This window comes from Gorilla gorilla, chromosome 3 (genome assembly GCF_029281585.2).
Source record: "Gorilla gorilla gorilla isolate KB3781 chromosome 3, NHGRI_mGorGor1-v2.1_pri, whole genome shotgun sequence".
In the NCBI taxonomy this organism is placed as follows: Eukaryota; Metazoa; Chordata; class Mammalia; order Primates; family Hominidae; genus Gorilla; species Gorilla gorilla.
Genome location: NC_073227.2, coordinates 177,870,237 through 177,896,516, shown reverse-complemented (window position 1 = coordinate 177,896,516; position 26,280 = coordinate 177,870,237). Strand labels below are relative to the sequence as shown.

General features: G+C 36.4%; 1 protein-coding gene across 3 annotated transcripts in view; it reads left to right on the top strand.

Moving 5' to 3' along the window:
* The window catches only part of PDGFC (platelet derived growth factor C), a 210,243-nt gene that overhangs the window by 118,533 nt on the left and 65,430 nt on the right, over positions 1-26,280 (top strand). For all 3 annotated transcript variants that reach the window (XM_004040554.5, XM_055384106.2, XM_063705620.1), the window contains exon 2: positions 2,428-2,623. In XM_004040554.5, coding sequence (XP_004040602.1) covers positions 2,428-2,623 — 196 coding nt within the window. The remainder of the gene's footprint in view (positions 1-2,427; positions 2,624-26,280) is intronic.

The window sequence follows — 26,280 nt, the reverse complement described above, 5'->3', positions numbered from 1 at the left end:
ATTAGAATTCTACCTATCATAAAGGAAGTGAGATCACTAGTGCGAAGATAAAAGAAGATACAGACTTTAAGATATTGAGTAGAGAGACAGAGAATAGTTTGGTGGAAAGGGACTTAGGTTTCTGGAAGTAAAATAAATGAAGAAGAGGAAATGGCAGAAAGCTATAATACAAAGACAAAAGGAAGAAAGAAGAAAAATGTAGGGTTTAATCTAAAATGTCGTCATTTCATAGGACTTTGTAAACTCTGTTACACAGCTTGATGGCACATATCCAAAAGGCAGTGAATACAATGATACTTACCTTATTTTGGAGAGTAATTAAGTATATATAAGACAGTGGATGTCGAGGGGCAAATGAATGAATAATGGTGCTTATAAAGTAATGGTAATCTCTCCATGATGTTACTGCAAATACAGTGTTCAGTGTTGTGCAGCATATCTCCAAATTATGAATACCATTGAGGCATTGCTAAAGACTGTTGTGATATTATGAGTATATAAAAGTTGCACTATACCCCGTCTCTACTAAAAACGGAAAAAATTAGCCGGGCGTGGTGGCGGGCGCCTGTAGTCCCAGCTGCTCGGGAGGCTGAGGCAGGAGAATGGCGTGAACCCAGGAAGCGGAGCTTGCAGTGAGCTGAGATTGGGCCACTGCACTCCAGCCTGGGCGAAAGAGCAAGACTCCGTCTCAAAAAAAAAAAAAAGTTGCACTATAAAATTGTCAGATATCCTACCATGCATATCACTTCATGTGTTCAATGTCCAGTCTAAGGCTTTTACTTTTTTTGAAATAAAATAGTATTAGAAATTCAATAAGGGATATTTAAAAGTTTGTTGTTGTTGTTGTTGTTGTTGTTTTTCTCATTGGAAGTTAGCATCCTTACACGGAATTTTTTTTTTTTTTTTTTTGAGATGGAGTCTCATTTTGTCGCCCAGGCTGGAGTGCAGTGGCGGGATCTCCCCTCACTGCAAGCTCCGCCTTCTGGGTTCACACCATTCTCCTGCCTCAGCCTGCGGAGTAGCAGGGACTACAGGCGCCCGCCACCGCACCCTGCTAATTTTTTGTATTTTTAGTAGAGACGGGATTTCACCGTGGTCTCGATCTCCTGACCTCGTGATCCACCCGCCTCGGCCTCCCAAAGTGCTGGGATTACAGGCGTGAGCCACCGTGATGGCCCTTACATGGATTTTTATGGCCTGGAGCCTATAACTAGCCTAGTTCTTACATTTTTTGGAGTGGTTCAATGACTGCTTATTTTATAACTTATCAATTGTGGGTTTTGTCTCATTATTAACTCTCAACTGGTTGGGTATAGGAATACTTCTTTTCTCAGCAGTGCCAACTTGCCCTTTCTCTTAATTCTTTCCCCAACATTTTAATAAAAAGGAAGAGAGATATTATTAACAGTATATTTTAGCATTTCATAAATGTGAAAAGGTACCTTGCCTAACAAACTTGGAAGCCATTTTGTACTATACTCTGCCCTTGGAGATTTAGAATTCATATTTGTGTATTCATGCATTGAGAAGTGCTGCAACATTTTTTATATTTTAATATTTTCATGTACTGCTAATAGATCCCTTATAACAAGAAATTGAGACCATTATTTTGATCTTGCTTTACTTTTCAGAGTCACTTAAGATTTGAGGTTATTTAGTAATTCCAGTTCACGTGAAGCTCTGAACTTGTATTGCGTTCCTTTTTTGTTTTTCCCAGAAGTTATGGGTCCAAATAATGAGCTGTTATTAAGAACGTTTTGCCAGCTCAGTTCCTAAAGCAATGGTAATAAAAAGAGGTTAGAAGCTGTAAATAGTGTGTCGTATGGTATGCTAATTGACATTTCAAAGATCAGTGAGAAAAGCTGAAAACAGTCTTTTCTACTAATCCACTTCTACCTCTTATCCTCACATTTCACTTTCTTCAACTATCTTAATACCCTTCTTATTTTGCCATATATAAAATTAATGCAAATCTTTGAATAATTAGTTGACTGTAGCTCTGCAGCTTTTATTTTTAAGTTAGAGAATTAAAATCATTATTTGTATTTTTAAAATAGAATTATATCTAGTGTATTTTTATTCTAAAATGTCTCATATTTGATAACTTCTCAAAAATTTGAATGTTAACTCAGCTTTATTGTGATTTTAGGACTCCAAAAGAGTTTGTAGTTGATGTTTCAGTAATTAAATTCCTTAAAAGGGTAATTTGCTATCTTCCTTCAAGTATAAATATGAAACAGGTTTTTATTCAACAATGATAAAATAATCTTTTTTCTGGATCAGTTCTGGAAAGAGTGGTATTTGGCATGTATCATATAAAACACACTCAGCACTTGTCTGAGGTAAAGTGCGAATAATAAACACTTGCTTTGATACCTATAATTTTTGAAATCTAAATGTATGTCTATGTCTATGTTTTTGCTTTAGGAGTACAAGATCCTCAGCATGAGAGAATTATTACTGTGTCTACTAATGGAAGTATTCACAGCCCAAGGTTTCCTCATACTTATCCAAGAAATACGGTCTTGGTATGGAGATTAGTAGCAGTAGAGGAAAATGTATGGATACAACTTACGTTTGATGAAAGATTTGGGCTTGAAGACCCAGAAGATGACATATGCAAGTAAGTGATCATACTTGAAATCCCAACAATGTAACAACTGTTAAAAGTCTTTCAAATTGCTTAATTTTGATGATCTGATTTTAAATGACATCTTTTGTTTTATTTTTCTGATGATCTAAGAAATTTCCAGCCTTATTGAAGCTATGTTTTATTTGAAGTCTTCATTTAAAATCGGAAGACACATTGTGCATACAAAGTCATTGTTTTCTACCTACTTCTAAAATTATTTAATATAATTTATGGTAAAAAAAGTATACATGGAATAAAACCATTTAAAATAAGGATTAGAGAATACAAAGCTGTATAAAGGAATGTAGTTGTGCTAGAAAACCAAAGTCGCGGTTACTGCTAAAAATCTTATATTTGACCTTCCTCATAGCCAAATCAATAAAATAAATGATAAGCTACTGAAAGAAAAAGTTCTATCCACAGGTACATATTACCTGGATACATACCCATGCACAGGACTAAGAAGTTTGAATATTACATCACAAAGAAGAAATATAGTTCAGAAAGCAGCATTAGATATTTAGGCTAACGTTATGCCTTGCCAGGTAGGAATTCGTCATAATTATCCTAGAAGCATTCATGAACCAAAGTCAGCTGGAGTATTTCACCCACGCAAAAGACCACCTACTGTATGTCATACAAATATTACTCTGTAAATCCCATATGAATACACTTGTCAAGGTTGGGTGGTCTTACTGAAGATTTTTCACTTCAATGACATTTGTATAACATGAAAATATTTTACTTGAACTTCTTCACTGGATTTTTTATTTTCTCTTTGATATACAAGTTAAAAGAGAATTTTCATCTCATGGTATATTGCAGATAAATATTTCAGTACAAATGAAATAAACTTTGTACTTGCTGTCATCACAGTTTTTATCTTTAGCATTTACATAGTTACATATTCTTCACATTTGTTCTTTCTGTGACTGTGCATTTCATGTTGTTGTTTTTCCTTACATCTATAATTTTAGACTTTGAGAACTAGAAGCTACCCTGATTATCTTTAGAAGACTACCAGAGGAGTAAAGCAGATGCCCTCGATCTCATTCAGATTTGGTACCTAAACAAATGCTAAACCCATTTTTCCTAACACCTATTTAGGCAGTTTTTCATCATGCTGTACTGCACCTCTTGTCTTTTTTTATATATAAACATAATCTTGTCAAAAATTACAAGGGGTGTAAGATTTTGCCCTACTTGCAAAGTAGTAAGTAATCCTATCCCTTTTGTGGATGCTAATGAAGACAGGAGACTTCTGGGTCAGAGACAAAGGACTTCATTACAAAAGTAGCAGTCACTGGAGTATTATTAGCACTTTCTTGTGCTTTCTCCTAGAGTTCCAATTCCCACAGGTCAACACCAAGAGAGCCATGTGACACCAGCTACCCATATTCCTTCCTGATTACACCTTCTTCTTGTCACTGCAAATATGATCATTGTCCTAAATTTTGTTACTCATTCTCCTGATTTTCTCTATAATTTCATAAGAAGTACATATTTCTCATGTGTGATCTTACAAAAATACTTAATTCCTTGGCTGTTTTGAAATATGTATCAATGGAGTAATACCATGTGCTTTCTTTTATGATTTAACCTATGTTTCAGAACAAGCAAACCTAAAAAAATTATGCTTTTAAAATTAGTTCATATTGAGGCAGATAGCTTATTAGATCATTTGTTGTCTTTGACGTATAATATTTCATCATAGAAATAATCAACCTTTTTTGTGTCTTCTGCTTTGAGGAACATTTGACTTGTTTCCAGTTCTCCTTGTGCAAAAGAGCAATAAAACTTTGAGACTTTCTGACAATGGTTTCAGTGTTTTAAGACATTTATATTTTCAGCTTTACTAGGTAGAGTTAAATTGTTTTTTCAAAATTATCAGTTTATACATTTCCCAACAATATACAAAAATTTTTGTTGCACAGCATTCTCACCAACTTCTGATCTGTCTTTTAAAAAACTGTAATATGGGTAAGTGTGAAATTGTACCTTATCATTGGTTTTATTTTGTTTTTCTGATTACTAATAAGGTTGAGAAATTTTTATATTTATTATCAGCCATTCATATTACCTTTTTATCATGCCTGCTCATGTCTTTTGCTCCTTTTATATTGATCTGTTTGGCTATTTAAATTCTGCCTTTAATTTTTCTTTATTTATCTGGAATTTACTTATGTTGGTGGTATGAGGTTTTTTGGGAGGGTATCCAATAGTATGCCAGCATCATTTATTGAATAGTCATTCTTTTCCCCAGTGAAGTGCAAAGTCAGCTGACTTGCAGATTGGGTTTCTATATGTAGTCTGCTCTGTTTCTTCTGTTATTTTGGTCAATTTTGTTTTTCTTAAATGAATGACACTGTCTTAACTGCTGTAGCATTCTAGAAGCTTTGTGATAAGCAAATCTCACCTTATTTTATTCCCATTTTGGAGCATTGTGGATGTTTTGCTTTTTAGTATAAAAATAGGTCATAGAGTTCATTGAAAGCTACTGTTTTCAACCTTGAGAAATAGTTGTAAAGTTCATTGAAAACTACTGTTGTTATTTTTATTGTAAGAACATTGAATGTATAGATCATTTTGAAGAGAACTGACATCACAGTAATAATGACGCTGTCCTTTATTTACATTGCTTTATTTACATTGCTTTATATACAAATGGAGAACTTTATTTACATTGCTCCATTTATTGAAGTCTTGTTTAATGTCTGTATGGTTTTAAAATTTTATTCATAATGATGTTGCACATCCATTATTTAGAGTTAGTTCTAGATTCCTTATAGGCTATTGCTAAAATCTTTTTTTGACACTACATTTTCTAACTGTATATTGCTGGTGTTTAGAAATGCAATCAATTTTTTAGTATTGATCTTATGTCTAGAAAACTTTTTAAGCTTTTTCATTTATTTTGACAGTTGTTGTGGAAATTATATTTTATTTATGCAAAAGATGGTATCGTCTGTGAGAAGAAAGATTTTTTTCTTCCAAGTCTTTTACTGTTCCTTTTCTATCTCTTATTATGTTGTTGATTGAATTAGTATATACCTTTGTCTTCTTCCTGCTTTTATTCTTCGTTTTAACTTAAACTTTAAGATTTGGAATAACTTTAGATTTACAAGATGTTGTAAAGATAGTACAGAGAGTTGTGTATACTTTTAACCCAGATTCCTCCAATGTTAGCATCCTACATACTTTGGCATATTTGCATAACTAAGAAATCAATATTCATACAGTCTTATTAACTAAACTACAGGTCTTATTTGGATGTCAGCAGTTTTTCCAGTTTGTCACCCTTTTCTGTTTCAGGATCTTTTTCAGATTAAACTCATTGCATTTAGTTGTAATGTCTCATTAGTCACCTAGAATCTGTGACTGTTTCTCTTTCCTCGTGTCTCATGACTAGACAGTTTTGAAGAGTACGGTCAGGTATTTTGTAGAATGTCCCCCCTGTTTAGATTGTTCACATGTTTTGTCATGCTTACACTGAGATTATAAGTTTTGGGGAAGAATTCCAAATAGGTGATATGCCCTTATCCTATCAGGAGGTACATACAACCAGCCTTACTTATTAGTGATGATGTTAGCTTTGATCACTTATGTATAGTGGTATCTGCTGGGCTTCTGCTCTGCTACGGTAATATATTTTCCTTTCATATTCTATTATTTGGATGTATGTAGCTAATTCTAGCCCACACTCAAGGAGATACTGATTATGCTCCACCTCCTAAAGGGTATATGCATATATTATTTGGAATTCTTCAGCAAAGAAGGTTTTTCTGTCCTTCCTTTTTTCATTTCTTCCTTCTGTCATTTATATTAGTAAAAATTAATAATATTTATTTTATTCTTTGTGTTATAAGCAAAATCTATCATTATTAACTTTCTTGCTGAAATTGTTCCGTCTGCGGCCGTTGGGACTAAAGGGTTTGCTCTTAACATGTCAATATTGAGTATGATGGTTGATGAAGGTTTATGTTTTGTTTTCCTTCAATTTACTTTTTCATTTGAAGTGCTTTCCTTAGTTTTTATTTTGCTAAGAGGCATTTTCCCCTTAGGGAAAATATCTTTATTATTCTTTTCTTTTGGATTTAAAAGTAAGCTGCCAACATTATGACACTTTGTACCCACTGTGTGTTGTTTAAGAACAAGGATATTTCCCATCGAACATTAGTAGCAGTAGCATGTGAAATAAATTTAACATTAATATGAAACTCTTACCCAGTGTTTCCCATCATCCCCAAATGTTTTTTAATCATTTTTTCATCTTTTTGATCTAATAAAACATTATAATTGCATTTGGTTATTGTAACTCTTTCGTCTTCTTTAGTCTGGAAGAGTCTTCTTGTCTTTTCTTACCTTTCATGACATTGGTCAGGAATTTTGAACAATTCCTGACCATTCTACAGACTGTCTCTCAATATTAATTTATCTGAATATTTATTCATAATTAGATCTCTCAATATTAATTTATCTGCATATTTCTTCATAATTAGGTCCTGCTAAAATATATTGGCCAGAATGCTCTTTGTAAGTATTTCTGATTGCTTATAATGTCACTTTCTTGTATTATCAGTGACATGAGTTTGATGACTATCCACCAGATTTCTCTGTGCTTTGTTTTTCCACATTGTAATTAATGTGATTTATGGGGATATACTTTAAAAACATGCAACTCTTGTTCTGTGGCAGTCTATCACCCAATTTTTTTAGCATCCATTTATGAGTCCACTTTTAAAGACAGTTATTCATTTTATGTTTTCTAGGCATTTTTTTGAAGTTTTAGTTTTATTGTCATTAGTATTTTCACAATGTGTCCTTAATAGATTTTAATTTCTGCTGCATCTTTATGTCTTTTGTTTTATTGCTAATATTGTTTTGTGCTCACTCCTCTTCATTTTGCTTTGCTTTTCTGTTTCCTCAGTTAGTCTTGCCTATGATTTGGTTTATTCATTGTTCTTTCAAAGAAACAAATTTTGGCTCTGTTATGACTGTTAAAGAATAATGTTTTCAAAAGGTAAAATTTGACTTCTCTGTAGATATTAAGTAAACACGTATTAAATGTTTTAACTTATTAATAAAGGGGTCAATCAGATGTTATAACCAGTTTAATAACAATTCAAAGAACAGACACAATTATAGATTAGGAATATAGAAATAAATGTGCAAATGGAGGCAAAATTGGCCTCTTCCACAGTGAGGGAGAGAAGTCCATTAAACTTCCACTGGACATAGTTTATTTATATGTCTATAGACAATAATTATTTTTATTTGATATAAATCATTTATACCTTACTGAGTTGTAAAATAGTTCAAAGGCAATGAAAGGTGCTGAGCTCCGACAGAATTGGAATTAGATAGCCAGGAGGGAATTATTCAAAGCAGAAATTATGAATAATTTTCCACAAAGCACAACTCTTTCTGCACATGGCTAGCTTCTCTCTCTGTGTATATATATATATTTTTTTTTAAATTTATTTTCTTACATTCATTATGTCCTTTGTTCTCTTCTGTTATGAAGTACTTTCTAACTTCTGAAGTTGAATGTTATTTTAATTGTTTTATTTTTAAATTGTTCATATAAACTTAATAATTTCTTTATAGATATTGTGTAGATGCACCCTGCCAAATTTGATAATGTGGTATTTTATTTTCTGTCCAGTTCAAGATTTCTACAATATCTATTGTTCTCTTCTTTTAAAGCATAGATTATATAGAAGCAATTTTTAAAGTTTCGTATGTATATGAGTTTTTAAAATGCAGTTACAAATTTCTAAGTTAATTGTGTTTTGAATAAAGAATTAGGTTGTTTGAAATTTAATAATTGCTTCATTTGCTTCAGATATTTAGTTTTTTCAAATATTCTTTGTTCAAAGAATGCATGTTTTTGCAGTAGTGTATTTATGTTCCTATTACATCAATTTTTGCAGTTGTGCACAGCATCTGTATCTTTTCTGATATTTTCTTTGTGATATATCAATTTCTGAGACAGTTGCATTAAATTATTTTAATAGAGGTTACATGTATTTGCAAATTTCACCTTGTTGGTCTGTTGAAAGCTTTATATCATTTAAAATTATGTTAGTTGATGCATACAATTTCAGAAATGTAATATTCTTTATTGTTACTAATCTTTTGTTTTAGCCTCAAGAAGTATATTACGCCTAATGTTAATGTAGCAACATCAAGTAGTTTTGGTTATTTTTGTCTGGCATTCTTTCCATTCTTTTACTTTCAGCTTTCTTATGTCCTTGTTTGTATGTGTCCAGTCATGTTAGTATGTGTGTCTGTGTATGTTATAGTTGTCTCTCTAGAAAGGAACATGAGTAGCATTAAAAAAATTCCAAAGAAATATTCATATTTTCACTGTGGAATTTAATCTAGTACGTGGATTGTTTGTATGGATATTTTGGATTCTATTCTATTACTTCTTTTGTACTCATTTTCTGTTGCTTCAGTTTCCTTTCTTGCATTCATTTAGCTTGTTTTCTTATTCCATTTTTCTTTTCTACTAATTTAGACTGTACATCAAATTTCTATTTTTAATGACAACTTTAGAAATGCACACTGAACTTAAAAATATCTAAAGCCAATCAATGTTTGCCCTATGCCAAATAATATAACTGAGAACAATTTAACTAACTAAATGCTAGCTTCTAAGACACCATGACACTATGTTGAGAAAACAGAGCTGAGTTTATTTGCTTTCTGTGGTGACGGAAAATTTTACCTTGACAGATTTATTTAATAGTGAATTGGAGGAAGAAAAGCTAAACCAGATTTTGTTAATTTGGAGTTTGGTCTAAGATGAATTTTTCAGTGTGGGGACTTGATTAGGATTGGGCAAGAATCAGGATATAATAGTTTAGAAGAAGCAGAAATAGCAAGGCCGGGATTTTGAGGACAGGAGTTCAGTAGTATTAGATAGTAAACTGTTGATGCTTCAGTTGAAGGAGTTAACAGTTCTTTTGGGAAGTTCCTATGATGAACAGTAAAGTTATTGTCCTTGGCAAGAATCTCCTGGAGTCTACTGAAGACAATAAAATAGATAAGTTACTGTAAACAGTGAACTGGGGAGGGTAGGTGGTTTTGGTCCTTATTGTCCAAGCTGGTTTTGGTTCTCACCACAGTTACTACCACTCCTGAGAATATGTAACTGGGTTTTGGAATGTAATTCACAATTTCAGTCTTGTTCATGATGGCAGGAAAAAGACAGGATAAACAAACAAACAAAAAATTCAGTACCTCTTTAAGATATGTTGTGGGAACCCTACTATAAGGTCAGCTAAGAACAGTTGCCCGGTGTTGTGGAAGATGCTATGGTTCCTTTCTGTGGTATGCCTATCTCAGCCGCTGGCAAGGAGAAGGGGAAGCAGATTAGCTTAAAGTGTTCATTACATATCCCCAAGACTTGCTTTAGGAGCTCATCTGTGCTGGAGCACATGCATGGTGGTTACTGTCTCATCCTGTTTGGACTGCTGTAACAAACCATAAACTGGGTGGCTTATAAAGCACAGAATTTTATTTCTCACAGTTCTGGATGCTGGGAAGGCCAAGATCAAGGCACCAGCAGATTGTGTATCTGGCGATGGAGGACCAGCTTCCTGGTTCAAAGATGACTGTCTTCTCTCTGTGTCTTCCCATTGTTAAATGGGTGAGGGATCTCTTGTGGGCCTCTTCTATAAGACTGCTGATCCCGTTCATGACCTAATCATCTCCCAAATACCTTACCTTCAAATACCATCACCTTAGGGGTTAGGATTTCACATATGAGTTTTGCAAGGACACAAACATTCGAACCATACCAGTGACCTAAACAAATCACCAAAGCTTTAAGGAAGAAGAGGAGGGTGTGTTGTAGTTGTGTAGGCAAACATAGTGTCTGCTACAGTGCTGTGGCTTTAAATAAGAAGTAATCTAAGTATTGAAGCATAGAAAGATTAGTCATAATGAGGAGATATATGGGAATGCAATGTATATTGGGCCTTGAAGTATAGGCAAGACGTCTGTAGCTGACTAGGACCTAATGGATACTCACGAACAGTTACTGAAAATAAAATAACAGGTGGGTTACAGATAAATGAGAACTACAAATAGTGTTAGACTGGAGACAGAGAAAATAATTTGAGAACAATGTGTTTCTCTGGAGCCTGAGATGCCTTGGAGGTGTGGTAAGTGGTAGGTGTGTAACGGTAGAGAGGATCAAATTGTGAAGAACCTTGACTACTATAAGCCGAGAGATTTGAACTTCCCTTTTTAGGCTATCAGAAGAAATGGTTTTGTTGCAGAACAGGGTCATGTACTGGTCTATATTTTAAGAAGAGAATGCTGATAGAAGCATGCAGAGTATGTTGAAGGAGGGATTTTGTTATTTTTTAGTTGGAGATATTTTGTTATTTCTCAAACACAAAACTTTAGAGGTATATATTTTCTCAGACTTAGAGCTTGGCCAATTTTTTTTTTTCTGCTTGATGGATTAATAGAAAGCGTGTTGCTCTATTACCACTACTTTTTTCTTTGTTATCACTCTGGGTAGGAATGGGAATAGGGTTGTCTGTGCACTTGTGTGCAAAGAAAACCTTTAAATCGTCCCAGTCCTTTTTATTTGAAAGATATATTATCTTTTACCCCAGAGCACAAGCTGTGGGAGAAACAAAATGACCAATTTCAATATTGCTGACATTATAAACATTTATACTGAAGACAAACCAAAGAATAATTTAGAGTGTTAAATGTCCATTCTGTTATAGAAGAGATGGCCTTTCTGTTTTTTCTTCGTGTTGAACAGGGAAATTTTACATGGGACCTGAGAAGAGGAGAGACCAATATTGCATCAGATCTAGAAATAATCATACCATTCTGCTAGAGATATGCCATAATAAAATAACTTTCCTGAATAGGTAAAGGCTTACATTGAAACATATAGGGATTCATACAAGGAAGTGTTAATTTAAGACTCTTTTATCAAATGACCACAGATAGTTAGCTAGTGTATTAGTCCATTCTCATGGTGCTATAGTGAACTGCCTGAGGCCAGGTGTGGTGGCTCATGCCTGTAATCCTAGCACTTTGGGAGACCAAGATAGGTGGCTCACCAGAGTTCAGGAGATTGAGACCAGCTTGGCCAGTTTGGTAAAACCCTGTCTCTACCAAAAAAGAAAATGAGCTGGGCATGGTGGCACGTGCTTGTAATCTCAGTTACTTGGGAGGCTGAAGTGGGAGAATTGCTTGAACCTGGGAGATGGAGGTTGCAGTCAGCCAAGATTGTGCCACTGCACTCCAGCCTGGGTGACAGAGTTAGATCCTGTCAAAAATTAAAAAAAAAAAAAAAAAATGCCTGAGACTGGGTAATTTATAAAGGAAAAAGGTTTAATTTACTCAGTTCCACAGGGCTGGAGAGGCTTCAGGAAACTTACAATCATGGTGGAAGGGGAAGCAAACACATCCTTCTTCACATGTCAGCAGGAAGGAGAAGTGCTGAGCAAAAGAAGGAGAAGCCCCTTATAAAACCATCAGATCTTGTGATAACCCACTCACTATCATGAGAACAGCATGAGGGCAACCACCCCTATGATCCAATTACCTCCCATCCAGTCACGCCCATGATGTGTGGGGATTATGGGAACTACAATTCAAGATGTGATTTGGGTGAGGACACAGCCAAATTATATCATTCCTCCCCGGCCCCCCTCCCAAATCTCCTGTCCTCACATTTCAAAACACAGTCATCACTTTCCAACAGTCCCCCAAAATCTTAACTTTTTCAAGCATTAACCCAAAAGTCCAAGTCCAAAGTCTCATTTGAGACAAGGCAAGTCCCTTCTGCCTATGAGCCTGTAAAACCAAAAGCAAGTTAGTTACTTCCTAGATAAAATGGGGGTACAGGCATTGATTAAATACACCCATTCCAAATGGGAGAAATTGGCTTAAACATAGGGGCTATAGCATGTAACATGTAATATAACATGTAAGTCCAAAATCCAGTGGGGCAGTCAAATCGTAAAGTTCCAAAATGAACCCCTTTGAGTCCATGTCTCACTTTCCGATCATGCTGATGCAAGAGGTGGACTCCCATGGCCTTGGGCAGCTCTGCCCCTGAGGCTTTGCAGGGTACAGCCCCACTCTCAGCTGCTTTCAAAGGCTAGCATTGAGTTTCTGTGGCTTTTCCAGGTGCACAGTGCAAGCTGTTGATGGACCTACAATTCTGGGGTCTGGAGGACAGTGGCCCTCTTCTCACAGCTCCACTAGGCAGTGCCCCAGTGGGGACTTTCTGTAGGGGATTCAACTCCACATTTCCCTTCTGCATTGCCCTAGCAAAGGTTCTCCATGAGGGCTCCACCCCTGCAGGAGACTTCTGCCTGGAGATACCAGTGTTTCCATAGATCCTCTAAAGTCTAAGTGGAGATTCCCAAACCTCAATTCTTGTTTTCTGTGCACCCACAGGACCAACACTACATAGAAGCTACCAAGGCTTGGGGCTTACACTCTCTAAAGTAACAGCCTGACCTGTACCTTTACCCCTTTTAGTCATGGCTGGAGCTGCTGGGATTGAGGGCACTAAGTCCCTAGGCTGCACACAGCATGGAGACCCTGGGCCTGACCCAGAAAACCATTTTTCCCTCCTAGGCCTCCATGCCTGTGATGGGAGGGCTGCTGTGAAGGTCTGTGGCATTCCCTGGAGACATTTTTCCCATTGTCTTGGTGATTAGCATTTGGCTCCTTGTTACTTATGAAAATTGCTGTAGCTGGCTTGAATTTCTCTTCAGAAAGTAGGTTTTTCTTTTCTACTACATTGTCAGGCAGCAAATTTTCCAAACTCTTATGCTCTGTCACCTCTTGAATGCTTTGCTGCTTAGAAATGTTTTCCACCAGATACTCTACATAATCTCTCTCAAGTTCAAAGTTCCACACATCTCTAGGGCAGGAGCAAAAAACCGCCAGTCTCTTTCCTAAAGTATAGCAAGAGTGACCTTTAATCCAGTTCCCAACAAGTTCCTTATCTCCATCTGAGACCACCTCTGCCTCGACCTCATTGTGCATATCACTATCAACATTTTGGTCAAAGCCGTTCAACAAGTCTTTAAGAATTTCCACACTTTCCCAAATTTTCCTGTCTTCTGAGCCCTCCATGTCTCAAGGAAGTTTCAAACTTTCCCATATTTTCCTGTCTTCTTCTGAGCCCTCCAAATGGTTCCAGTCTCTGCCTGTTACCCAGTTCTGAAATTGGTTCGACATATTTGGGTATCTTTACAGCAGCACCCCACTACTCCTAGTACCAATTTACTGTATTAGTCCATTCTCATGCGGCTGTAAAGAACTGCCCAAGACTGGGTAATTTATAAAGGAAAGAAGTTTAATTGGCTCACAGTTCAGCAGGGCTGGGGAGGACTCAGGAAACTTACAATCATGGTGGAAGGGGAAGCAAACACGTCCTTCTTCACATGGGGGCAGGAAGAAGTGCCTAGCAAAAGGGGAAAAAGCCTGCTATAAAAGCATCAGATCTTGTGAGAACTCACTATCACAAGAACAGCATGAGGGTAACTGCCCCATGTTGGGAGAAAAGCTGAGTGTTGGGAGAGAAGCTGAGGCAGGGCTTGCATATCTGACATAATGTAAAAGAGTCTTGGAACATGTCGAGTCCAGGGTCTAAAACCTCTTGTGGCCTTTGGAATGTGTCTAGACTTGCTGGCTCCTTGCTTCTAGCACTCCCATTATCTCAAGTAGCCATATGTTTCAAAGAAAATGTTAAACCATCACAGCTTTAGCTCATTCGCTTGATACACTGCTTCCTTTCAACCCCCACATCCTCACCATCTGTTTCTTTGTTTGATCACCAATAAATAGCATGGGCTCCCAGAGCTCAGGGCCTTCGCAGCTTCCATACTAGCATTGGCCCCCTGGTCCCACTTTATCTCTTAACTTGTCTTTTCTCATTCCTTTGACTCCTCCGGACTTTGTAGCCTCCATGGCCTGGTGTTGGGTCTGATCACCCCAACAGCCCCAGTGATTCAATTACGTTCCACCTGTTCCCTCTCACAACATATGGAGATTATGGGAACTAAAATTCAGGATGATATTTGGGTGGGAACACAGCCAAATCATATCAGTAAGTGATTGTAACTAGTAAAAAAAGGAAATGTTTAGATTATGATACTGAAGATTTTAGGCATAGACTTTATTTAGTATCTAAAATGATGCCATCAAATCTCTTTTGGTATTTTTCTCTGCCTCTGTTGATTTCTCGGTTGATTTTTCTCTGCCTGTATAGATTCGCATTCTACTAGTTGACTTCATTCTCTATCAGGCTGTCCTCAAAAGATAGCAGAGAAAGTCATGAAAGTGTGAAGATATTTAGCACTTAAATGATCTTTGAAAGAGACAAAAACTTTTCCGCAAAAGCTCTGGGAAGAATTGTGATTGGCCTGGTTTGGACCAAGTATCCATATGTGAGCCAATTGCCATAGCAGGAACTAGGAATACGTGTTCCTCTGATTGGCAAGATTTGGGTTACATACCAACCCTGAGAGCCAACTGTTGTCCTATGATTGGTGGAGAAATGGCCCCTGAAAGCAAAACATTCTTTTTTCTTTAGGAGGAGGAAGAGGTGCTGGTGGTACAAAAATAACATTCTCTGCTATTGGTGCTTAGGACAGATAAGCATTGACAGGCAGCTTTCAAATTTAGTTACTGTTTTTACTATGTGCACTTCTGGACACAGAATAAAGTTCTCTTTAGAGTGAAGATTTTGCCAATGCCCTTTCCAGCAACTCTTTTGAATGTAGTTAGTCCAGTGGCATAATTTATAGCTTTGTTGTCCTTTGCACTCTGTAGCAATTCCTTTTGTAACTTAAAAAAAAAAAAAATCATTCCCAAGAGGGCTTAAAATAGAGGGTGGGGATCTGACCAAGTCTGAGATCAAGGGATTCTGCTCTTGGCTAATGAGATGTTTTGGTTTTATATTTTGAAATGTTCAAAATCAACATTCCAAGTAGAGAAAGAAAGTGTCCTGTAACTCCCAACCTCCTGTCTGGCTCACTGTCTCACTAACCCTTTACCTATTTTCCTGCCTCTTATCCTCTCCTCTTCTATTGTCAACACCTCCCTCTCTTCTCTAGCTTTCTTTCTCCAGCTTGTCTGTTTGATATTGCACAAAGATCACTTCCTTGCATCAATTAGAAGAGTTTATGCTCTATGAGCATTTGGGGGATTTTGGAATGCCATTTTTTGTGTCATGCCCTTACTTTCCATAATTGCCTTGATACCACTGAAATAATGATGCAGTCTTTTATTTGAGTCTTCCAGTTGGCACAATGGCTTAAATATGGACAATTTCTAGAACCAAAGAAATATTCATGTTACTATCTGGCTAGCTAGCTAGTTATCTATTGTAGCATTTACCAGGAGAAAAAAAAAAAGCAGTGGCAATAGAACACAAATTATCATTCTTGTTATTATTACTGAGACAGAGTCTCACTCTGTCACCAGGCTGCCATGCAGTGGCACAATCTCGGCTCACTGCAGCCTCCAACTCCCTGGTTCAGGGGATTCTCCTGCCTCAGCCTCCCAAGTAGGTGGGATTGCAGGCATGTGCCACCACACCTAGCCTAGAACACTAATTATTAAAAATAAAGTACTTCTAACTGTATAAATTTAAAAACACACTGTAATAATTCTGTTTTGGCCTTTCTTGTCTCAACCTCATCAATGTTTTGTTTAGATATACCTCCAGTATTGAAATATTAATATCATATTCCTATATGAGCTTTCAAATAACATTTTCTGAAATTCACCTGACCTTGTTAATTCTTGACCCTTGGAGTACTAGATTCTGTTCAGGTTGCAGCTGTCTTTACGGAACAGCCTCACTCCTAAAGAAGCCAATCTTTAAATAGGCTACCTCTTCAGGCTTTTATAATACAGGCAGATTCTGACTTAAAATTTATTCCTAACTGACTGGTTGATTGTTTTTCATTGTTATTTTATTTCCCCTCTAAGGATTTTGTCACAATGACTAAAAAAAAAATCTTTTACAAAAAAAATTTATTGTTTTCCTATACAGTAAAGAAAGGTTAAATTAACATTTAACAAATTCCTTCCAAGTTAAATGTAAAGCAATTTCGTTGCATTTGATTCACATGTGAAGGTACAGAATGGAAGTAAGGACTTCCTTCCCAATTTCATGTAGGTCATACTTACACCTTCATTTTCAGCAGAAGAAATGATATGAATATTATGTCCTAGTCAGTGTTTACTGTAGGTAAGGCAGCATAACTGTGAGTCTCAGGAGGATGATTCTTTGAAGGCAGAGGCAAGTATTATCATTAACCAAAACTTTTGGAAAGAAAAAAGAATAAGGGTTTTCAGTTGGTATATAGACTATTTCTTAGAAATCAAGGAGAAAGTTATTAGATTAAAATATGTAAAGAAAAATTTATGAAAAGATCCTCATTTAAATGTAACTTTTTTAAGTTAAATCAAGGGGAAAACCTTACCTTAATTTAGTGCAATGCTCTAAAGCAGGGTTTATGTAGTTGTGACTTGCCTACAGATTCACTGAAACTTGAATGTTGGTCATGGCAGATGCTCATATCACCCACCCCCTGGCTTAAGAACAATTGGTGAGACCTCTTTGTATTCACCAATATTCATGCAAAGGTGGGAAATGAAGGAGGAGGCCAGAGGTTCCTGCTCCTATGGGGTAAACTTGTCCTCTGTGAACTCCAGTTCAGAGCACTAGATTATGTCATACTCCTTTTTATGTAGCTATGGAAATACGGTCTTGCCTAGAATATTGTATACCTTCATTAATTTTTATCAATAACATGTTTAGGTTATCAGTACACCGAGGTTTATGTTCCTGTTCCCAGTAATTAAAATCCCACAGGAGACTCTGAGGAGAGAAGATTGTTCTTCATGCATCAAGGTAAAATCCTGAATGCATTTTTCAGTACACAAAGTATTGGGATTACTAGTTTGGAAAATGAAGAGATTTTCTCCAGGTGCCATACTGATCGCTTAGATTTTTTGATAGGACAAATTGGCAGCATATTTACATGAGGGAGTTAAACTGACTGGTAAAAACACTGGCGTGTAATGTTTCCAGTTCAGTTCTATCACTTACTACTAGGAATATGACCCTGGTTAAATTACTTTGCCTATTTTATCATTGTGTGCTTAAAATATAATAGGATTTTAAAAATATAATGGGATTGGGTTATTCTTAAAATATAGTGAGATTGGGTTATTGGGTTAAAAGAAAGGGGTTGACTTCCAGATGAAGATTCAAATCCCTTCCAGCACTAGAAGATCTGGTTCCCAGGATTATCCACAAATATACAGAGACACTAACATTTTTTTTTGCCGTCATCCGATCATATAATGTTTATAAAAGCTCTTTTAAAATATAAATTTTAAATAATATGATTCAGATTTCTAAAATGTTGACTTATGTATGATCCCTTGGATTAAAATTCATTTTCAGCTTGGCTGAACTAATTGACATTCCCAACAATATTGAATAGGAGTTCCCTTTTCTCCACGGCGTCTGTTATTTTGTGCTTTTTAATAATTGCCAGTCTGACCGATGTGAGGTGATTTTCATTATCTCCTGATTTTCATTTGCATTTCTCTGATGATTAGTGATGACATTAGTTTTAAATGGTAAATGCTTAAACTGCTGATAAACTCCATTTGTAATCAGTTTAAGAAAATCAATTTTCTGGAAGTGTCACTTCTGTAGCAGCCCTCTCCGACCCCATCCCACACCTCATCTAAATGAGTAATGTAACATTTTACCTAGTCCCATTCTTTCATATTTTTGAGCTTTGAGAATCTTTTTAAAAATTAAATATAATATGGCAAAAATTTTACTGCTTAAGAATCTATCAAGCTGTTCAGTTGTGGTTTTTTTTTGCCATTTTCAGACTAACTATATGACTCAAGACCATGAAAAATTGCTCATTGCAGTGGAACCCAGTATTCTTTTGATTCAACATGCTACTGACAGTTGTGAAGTAGTAAAGGGCTTTCTGTTACCCATAATGCATTTTGAAACTTCAGTGCCCAGAGATTTTTTTCCCCCAAAACAGTTATTCCTCTTAGCTGTTTCAAGGACTTTGAAAATGTTTGAATAAATTTTCAAATCTCAAGTAAGCTTTTCTTTCTGTCTGCTGAGAGACATAGATCGTTTCCCCATATGGCAGCTGATTTAACCCCCTACTCCTTTCTCGCCAGAAATCTCACCAGAAACCCCATGCACTAACTTCAAAAACATCGTCTACTTCTTGACCTTTCTATGTGTAGCTCTCCATCTCAGTCTGTCACTTTGAATAAGCAAGCTAGTTCATGATATCAAAATATTTGTGTAAATGGAACCAGTCATAATTTATTGCTTCTAAAATTATTTCATGGGATTGTGGTAGGCACTGTTTTTGCTGAGGTATTGGGGTTAATCTCAGTGGAAATGAGGCCTGCATTGTATGTTATCTTAGTGTATTTTGAGAAAAAAATCTCAAATTGCAGCAGTTTACCTACTATTTATCTGGATTAAGAACATCCAAAAAAGTGATTATAATAGTTTGATATCATGCTGCAAATTGTGACACTCCTCTTTAAAACTTAGCAAGATTCAGATATTTGTTTACATGTCTCAAGATCTGTAATATGAGGACTTTCCCAAGAGATAAAAATGAAGGTCCAAAATTCTATTCCAAGTTTTCTGTGTAATATACAAAGAAGGAAAAAGAGAAGGTATGAAATGAAGGAGGGAAGTAGAGAGTAAGGAAGGAAGAAAGAAGGGAGGGAAGAAGATACCTCTCAATGTTTCAGGCTATTTGCACTGCATTCATTTTCTGATGCTCTCAAGTTATTGAGATCCTGGGTAGAGAACCCAAGCAAATAGTTGTTATGTAATAAATGCTACCATATGTTGATTCCTACTATTTGCCAAGCCTTGAACTAGGTTGGTTATCCACAACTCTAATCTTTACAGCAGTTCTTCAAGGAGTAGGTATCATTATTCCCTATTTTACAAGGAAGCTTACTTACAGGCTGAAAGAGGATATAAAAATTAACTAAGTTTAAAGAGCAAGTAAATTGTAGAGATAGTATTCACACCTTTGCTCTAAGATATGCTATTATATAAGAATAAAATTATCACTTTTTCTATTAGCTGTTAAATTATTTGCTAGGCAAAATGAAAAAGTTACTGTCTTTCCTGTTCATCATAAAACTAAATAAAAATAACACCTTGTTAAAGAGTGTAAATTATTAAGTAATGTAAGTATAATCACATAAACAATTTACTCTTATTTGATGATTTTGACAATAAAGTATGTGGTTTACAGCACATAACTCCATTCCAAAACTGTTTGCAAACAGGTATTTATGGTCCTCAAATATTTTAAGATTGGTGCAAAGTTAAAGTTTATTCTCTCTGTTTCATTGTGCAGCAGTTAGATTATGTGAACATTTACTCTTCTATAGTCACAGACTTAATACGTGCTTATTGAATGTCCACTACTAAAGAAGCCTGAGTTACACAGTAGAAGCATTAACATAGTCTCTGCCTCAGCGAACCTTTTAACTAGCTGGAGATATCTATGCTTGTGAAACAAGAAAGAAACAAAATCTTATTAAATTAAATGCTGCGTTGTGAAGAATAAAACATATTTGCAAAAGGTAGAAGTCTGAACAGAAATGCACAGCCTTGTGGAGGCCATCAGCAGGCCCGCTGCCAGGAACCTTCAAAAGTTGATATTTGCCTTCAGAAATTCACCACTTGAATGTGGCCTTTTGCTGGGATGACTCAAAATCTGATTTCAACAGTACATTAAACAGTGATCAGTTTCTCAATGACAGATCCATATGAACCAAACTCTCAAAATACCAACCCTTAAGCCAGAATTAAATGGATTACATTTAACTGAAAAGTATAAGTAGTCCCCCAGGGGCCAGCCAGTCAGAGGATTGGTTGCAGGACCTCCCACATACACCCAAATCCGCATATACTATAGTCCAGCAGCAGGCCCTGCAGACCGACATATTGGAAAAGTCGGCCCTGTATATACATGGGTTTTGCATTCCTGAAATACTGTACTTTGCAAGTTTGGTTGAAAAAAATTCCACATAATACTGGACCCACGCAGTTCAAATGCCTGTTGTTCAGGGGTCAACCATATACTACTATAAATCCTGGTTAGTTAAAGAAAATAATGGCCATTGATGGTTTTGTATGTGGTATATGTGGCTTACATACCACTTGTGTTTTAAGAAAATGGCATGGGCCAGGCATGGTGGCTGACACCTGTAATCCCAGCACTTTGGGAGGCAGAGGCGGATGGATCACGAGGTCAGGAGTTCGAGGCCAGCCTGGCCAACATGGCGAAACCCTGTCTCTACTAAAAATACAAACATTAGCCAGGCATGGTGGCAGGCGCCTGTAATCCCAGCTTCTCAGGAGGCTGAGGCAGGAGAATCGCTTGAACCCGAGAGGTGGAGATTGTGGTGAGCCGAGATCGTGCCATTGCACTCCAGCCTGGGCAACAAGAGCAAGACTCCATCTCAAAAAAAAAAAAAAAAGAAGGAAAGAAAGAAGGTGGCATGATAAAATGAGGCCTGTTTTTAAGGAAGATAAGCCTTGAAGTGGTGTGGAGAAATAGTGCATGGAGGGAGGAGAAGAAAGAGTATTGGCTGTAGATGCCTTATGGGAGACAACTGGAATAATTTCTAATATTAAGTTAATGAGGACCAGTAATAATGGCATTCATTTCCATATTAAGAGAGAAACTAGAAAAAAAATTTAAAAAGACAAAACTATTTGAAGTAACAGTTTATAGGATGGGGTGTGTGTAATAAATAGACCATGGAATTAAAACCCAGCAAGTTGCATAACCTGTGTAAACTAGTGTGCCAAATGTATATAGCAAATCAAAGTGCTCACTGTGGGAATGGTGAGCATGTGAGAAGATGAAGGATGATTGATATTATAATAAGGTTTGAAAAATTGTATCTAATGTATTACTCGAAATACAGTCTAGTGTCCTTGTTTTTAAAAAGCCAGTTGCATTTTTTTTTTCTTTTTTCAAGAGACAGGGTCGGCCGGGTGTGGTAGCTCACACCTGTAATCCTAGCACTTTGGGAGGCCGAGGTGGGTGGATCACTTGGTCAGGAGTTGGAGACCAGCCTGGCCAACATGGAGAAACCCCATCTCTACTAAAAATACAAAAACTAGCTGGGCATGGTGGCACATCCCTGTGGTCCCAGCTATTCAGGAGGCTGAGGCAGGAGAATTGCTGTAACTCGGGAGGTGGAGGTTGCAGTGAGTCGAGATCACGGCACTGCACTCCAGCCTGTGCGATAGAGCAAGGCTCCATCTCAAAAAAAAAAAAAAAAAAAAAAAAGACAGGGTCTCATTATGTTGTCTAGGCTGGCCTCAAACTCTTGGGCTCAAGGGATCCTCCTGCCTCAGCCACCCAACTAGCTAGGAATACCAGCATGTACCACTGCACCCAGCTAAATTTTTAGAAAATTAGGTATACTTGTATTTAATATGAATAACCACAATTAGAGAAAAAAATGTTCAAGAGTACAAATATTGGTTATATAGGGATATTTCAACAGCACAAGTGTAATTTTGATTAGTCGATTGCCTACTCTGTGCATATTTGTATATGAACGTGTATGTTACTCTATTACGTATGTGCGAATTCACTCCTCTGTCTATCCATCCATCACTCAACAGTCATATAGTCCTCTCTATGTATGGAGGAAATACCATGCTAAATATTGGGGATACAAAGATTATTAGATGGGCCCCTGGCCTCTGGAAAGCATTGAATAGTAAAGGGATAGGCATACAAAAAATATAATTCTAAATAGTCATGGGTGTGGTAGGGACCATGCTGCAAAGACATTGCAATCTCTGCCTATAGGACTCACAGAAGGCATCTCTGAGGAGTAATATTTAGCTGAAATCTGAAGGAGAAGTGGAAGTGGGCCAAGTGAAGTGGAGAAGGTTATAGTATTGGTAGTAAATAACTTAATTGATCACATTTTTCAATATTGAGCACGGAATCTTTTGTTTTAAAGAATTGCATGCTCGATATTTTGAAAGCCACCATTAGATAGTTTTTAAGAATATCCAATGAAATGTACCACCGTATGTGCTTGGAACCCATTAGTCATAACTTGGTTATATAAAGTACGTTCTTGACCTATGACAGGACTATTATTGCTGGAGTTGCTGTACCAAAAAATGTGATCATATTTGCCATCTGGTGAAATATACTGTCTCACCCAGGTTGAGGTCCACAAGTGACTAAATGACCAAAATGACTAAAGCCCTAAGTAGCCCACAATTACTCAGTTGCCTGTAGGTCCACATGGAGAATGGAAAGTTGTGTTTCATCAGATCTCTGAACTGAAGGTCATGGTGGGGGCAGGGAAAGGATGCACAGTGCTTTATCTTTTATTTTCCTTTGTAGTTTGAGGTGCGTAAGTTCTCATATCAACCAAATGGAATGGTATAATGCTAGTGCCATAGTGTCACACAGTTGACAAGGTCTGAGGACATGAAGTTTTTTTTTTTTTAATGCAATTCCTGTCTTCAAAGAGCTTATTTTTAGAATTGCATTTGCTGTATATTTTAAGACACTTATATATGTACTTTTCATATTTTAATTCTACTTTATGTAAAAATACAAACAACTTAGTAATTGAAATCAGAGTAAGTATATTGCTACAAATGGCCAATTGTTGGGCCTCAGTTTTGCTTATATGTGTAACAATTAACACAGCTTTTCAGATACATTTTTGAAGTAATGGGCCCTGTTTCTATTTGGTTCTATTAAATTACTGAAGTAGTACTAGTGGGAAGGTTCTCACACTACCAAGTGGTTTGAGACTCTTGTACTTAATTTTTAATTTTGTTGTCTATAAGATTAATAAAATTGAGAAGTGATGCACGATTGATCCTTGGTGTTTGCAGAGAGGGATATTGAGGCTCAGTGAAATAAATGGGTAGATAAAAATTCTGAATATATGAATATAACTCACGAGATAATAATAGCTTTTATTTAAAAGCTATCCTACCTCTTCTGTCAAGGAGAGAAAAATCTAAGAAATAACATCTGGAACAAAAGAGGAAATGAAGTGAGTGATATATTTGAAACTGTCAAAAACTGCCAAATTTTCTGGTGACACAAGAGACTATCAAAGGATATGGTAGGAATCCTAGATATTAAAGCACTTTGAAGGGGTAATTTAAACAGGATAAAGAAATAAATAAATAGAGAGCAAGAGGAAAATTTTAAAGTGAGAAAAAGAAAATAAAATAAACCTAGGGCCAAAAAATCTCTGCCTAGGGATATTGCCCAGGATGGTAGATTTAGCCAAGTGGGCACTCAGCCTAGAATTTCTTATTTCCCTTTTCATGCTACAAAATATGAAGTAATCGCTTTAGCAGGACTTATTACAATGATGAAATCACCTAACAATCTGAAATGCTGCTTCCCTTTATATGAAGATATTTGTTTTGTTTTGCTTCTTCAGAATGGCAGTCTTTCTTTCTTCTTAATTCCTCGTTCAACAATCCATTTCTGTGAAAAATATAATCCTGTATATTCCATAAACCCCTTGGCATTGGAAATAAGAGTGATGATCCTAGTAGAGCATAAGAGTTAGAAAGTTGTTTTCCTGCTTTTAACATGTGATAGGAATAAGAAGACTTCTATATCTAATTTCTCAAATTCTAAATTTCTCATAATAGAAGTTAAATTATTTTTCTTTTGTTCAATATCTGAAGTCTCAGAAAATATTAATGTCTGTACTTCACTAAATTTCCATTAAATAGTTTAGTTTCCACAGAATCCCATTCTCTAGTGAAGATTGATTTTCTTAAAATTGCTAAGTAAACTTTATTTTAAAAAAATGTGTATACTCACTTTAGCTAATTCTGCCTCTGGAGTCTGCATTTTTTTGGATATTTTTATGTTGTTTACAGTATTCCAAGAGATTGATTTTATTGATTGGTCATGAATATTCTTAAAGTATATACAAGCTTACTTAGGAAGTAATACATAAATGAAAGTGATGTAAGTAGAATTTTACCTGTTCTATCTGTACGTTAAATATACCATAAGAGCACACACATGCTAATTATATTTCCAGAATACAATTATATATACATGCATATATATACACACACATATACATAATTACATATATACATATGTGTACACACATTATTTTTATAATGGTCACTGAAGAAAAGGGAGAAAAAGCAAAAAACCAGTCAAAATTTCTGATAGCTCTTTGAGTCATTCTTGCACCTTAAATTAGAAAACAGAGGTAAATTTCTTTCCTAGAAATCTGGAACACTAATGGAGTTTTCATTAGATAATTAAAACCTCTTCCACTTATTAAGCACGGTCTGATGCCGGATCTCATCTGTCATTACTTCTTGAAACTGTTCTGATTGGCACTATATCTGATAAGAAGTAAAGGACATAATTTGTATCAGAAGAGTGAGATGGGGCATGTGTCAGATGTATCCCAATGTGTGCTTTTGTGTTCTAAACGGTGACCTTTTAAAGTGTGATTTGCGCTGCAAAATGTATAAGAAAAAGGATTTTGTGCTGTTAGAAGGCACCTGTGGTCTGCAGTAGTCAGAGATCTCCAGAGCCAGAGTGCTCCCTCACCCGTCAGCACTTTGGAAGAGTTTTGTGAAAGTGACAGAGTGAGGAAGAGGTATTATATTATATAACATATCCGGCGGAAGTAGCTTCATTTGCCTCAATGGGATGAGAGCTTCTCCTGGTCTTTGGCCTGCATGTTCGGAGGAGAGGCCTTGCAAAGTCCAGGACTCCACTGTTTCACGCATTTGCTTTGCCTCTCAACACTCCCATATGTACATGTGTGTTTTCTTATTTCCTAATAGCAAATCTTTGAGGACCTCATCATATACTGGTGTTTATAGTTGGTTCCCATGGATTGGATATTACTTGTAGAAAATTATTGTCTTTGGTAATAACAGTGCTGTATTGACCTTGGAAAATAATACAATTTTCTGGCAAATGTAGTAATGGATATGTGTGTGTATGTATGTACATATGTGGGTATTACGTAAGCATGTAGTCTAAGCTGCATATTTTTTGACATAACAGCACACATCTAACTAAATGTGATTTTGTTCTTAAACAAGAAAAAAAAAACTAAGATTTAAAAAAATGGTCTTCAGGACCATTGGATTTAGTTTTTTGTTTTGCTGAAGAGGAACCTGAAGTCTAACCCATTTTTATATTGAACGCCTACTTCTTTAGAATCATCAGTCATCAGTCAGCATTGAAATGCTCTGCTCATTTGCTTGCGTTTGTCGAAGTACAAGTGTATCAATCTGTTCTTTTTTTTTTTTTGAGATGGAGCCTCACTCTGTCACCCAGGCTGGAGTGCAGTGGTGTGATCTCCCCTCACTGCAACCTCTGCCTCCCACATTCAAGCGATTCTCCTGCCTCAGCCTCCCGAGTAGCTGGGACTACAGGCGCCCGCCACCACACCCGGCTAATTTTTTGTATTTTTAGTAGAGACGAGGTTTCACCATGTTAGCCAGGATGGTCTCGATCTCCTGACCTCGTGTTCCACCCACCTTG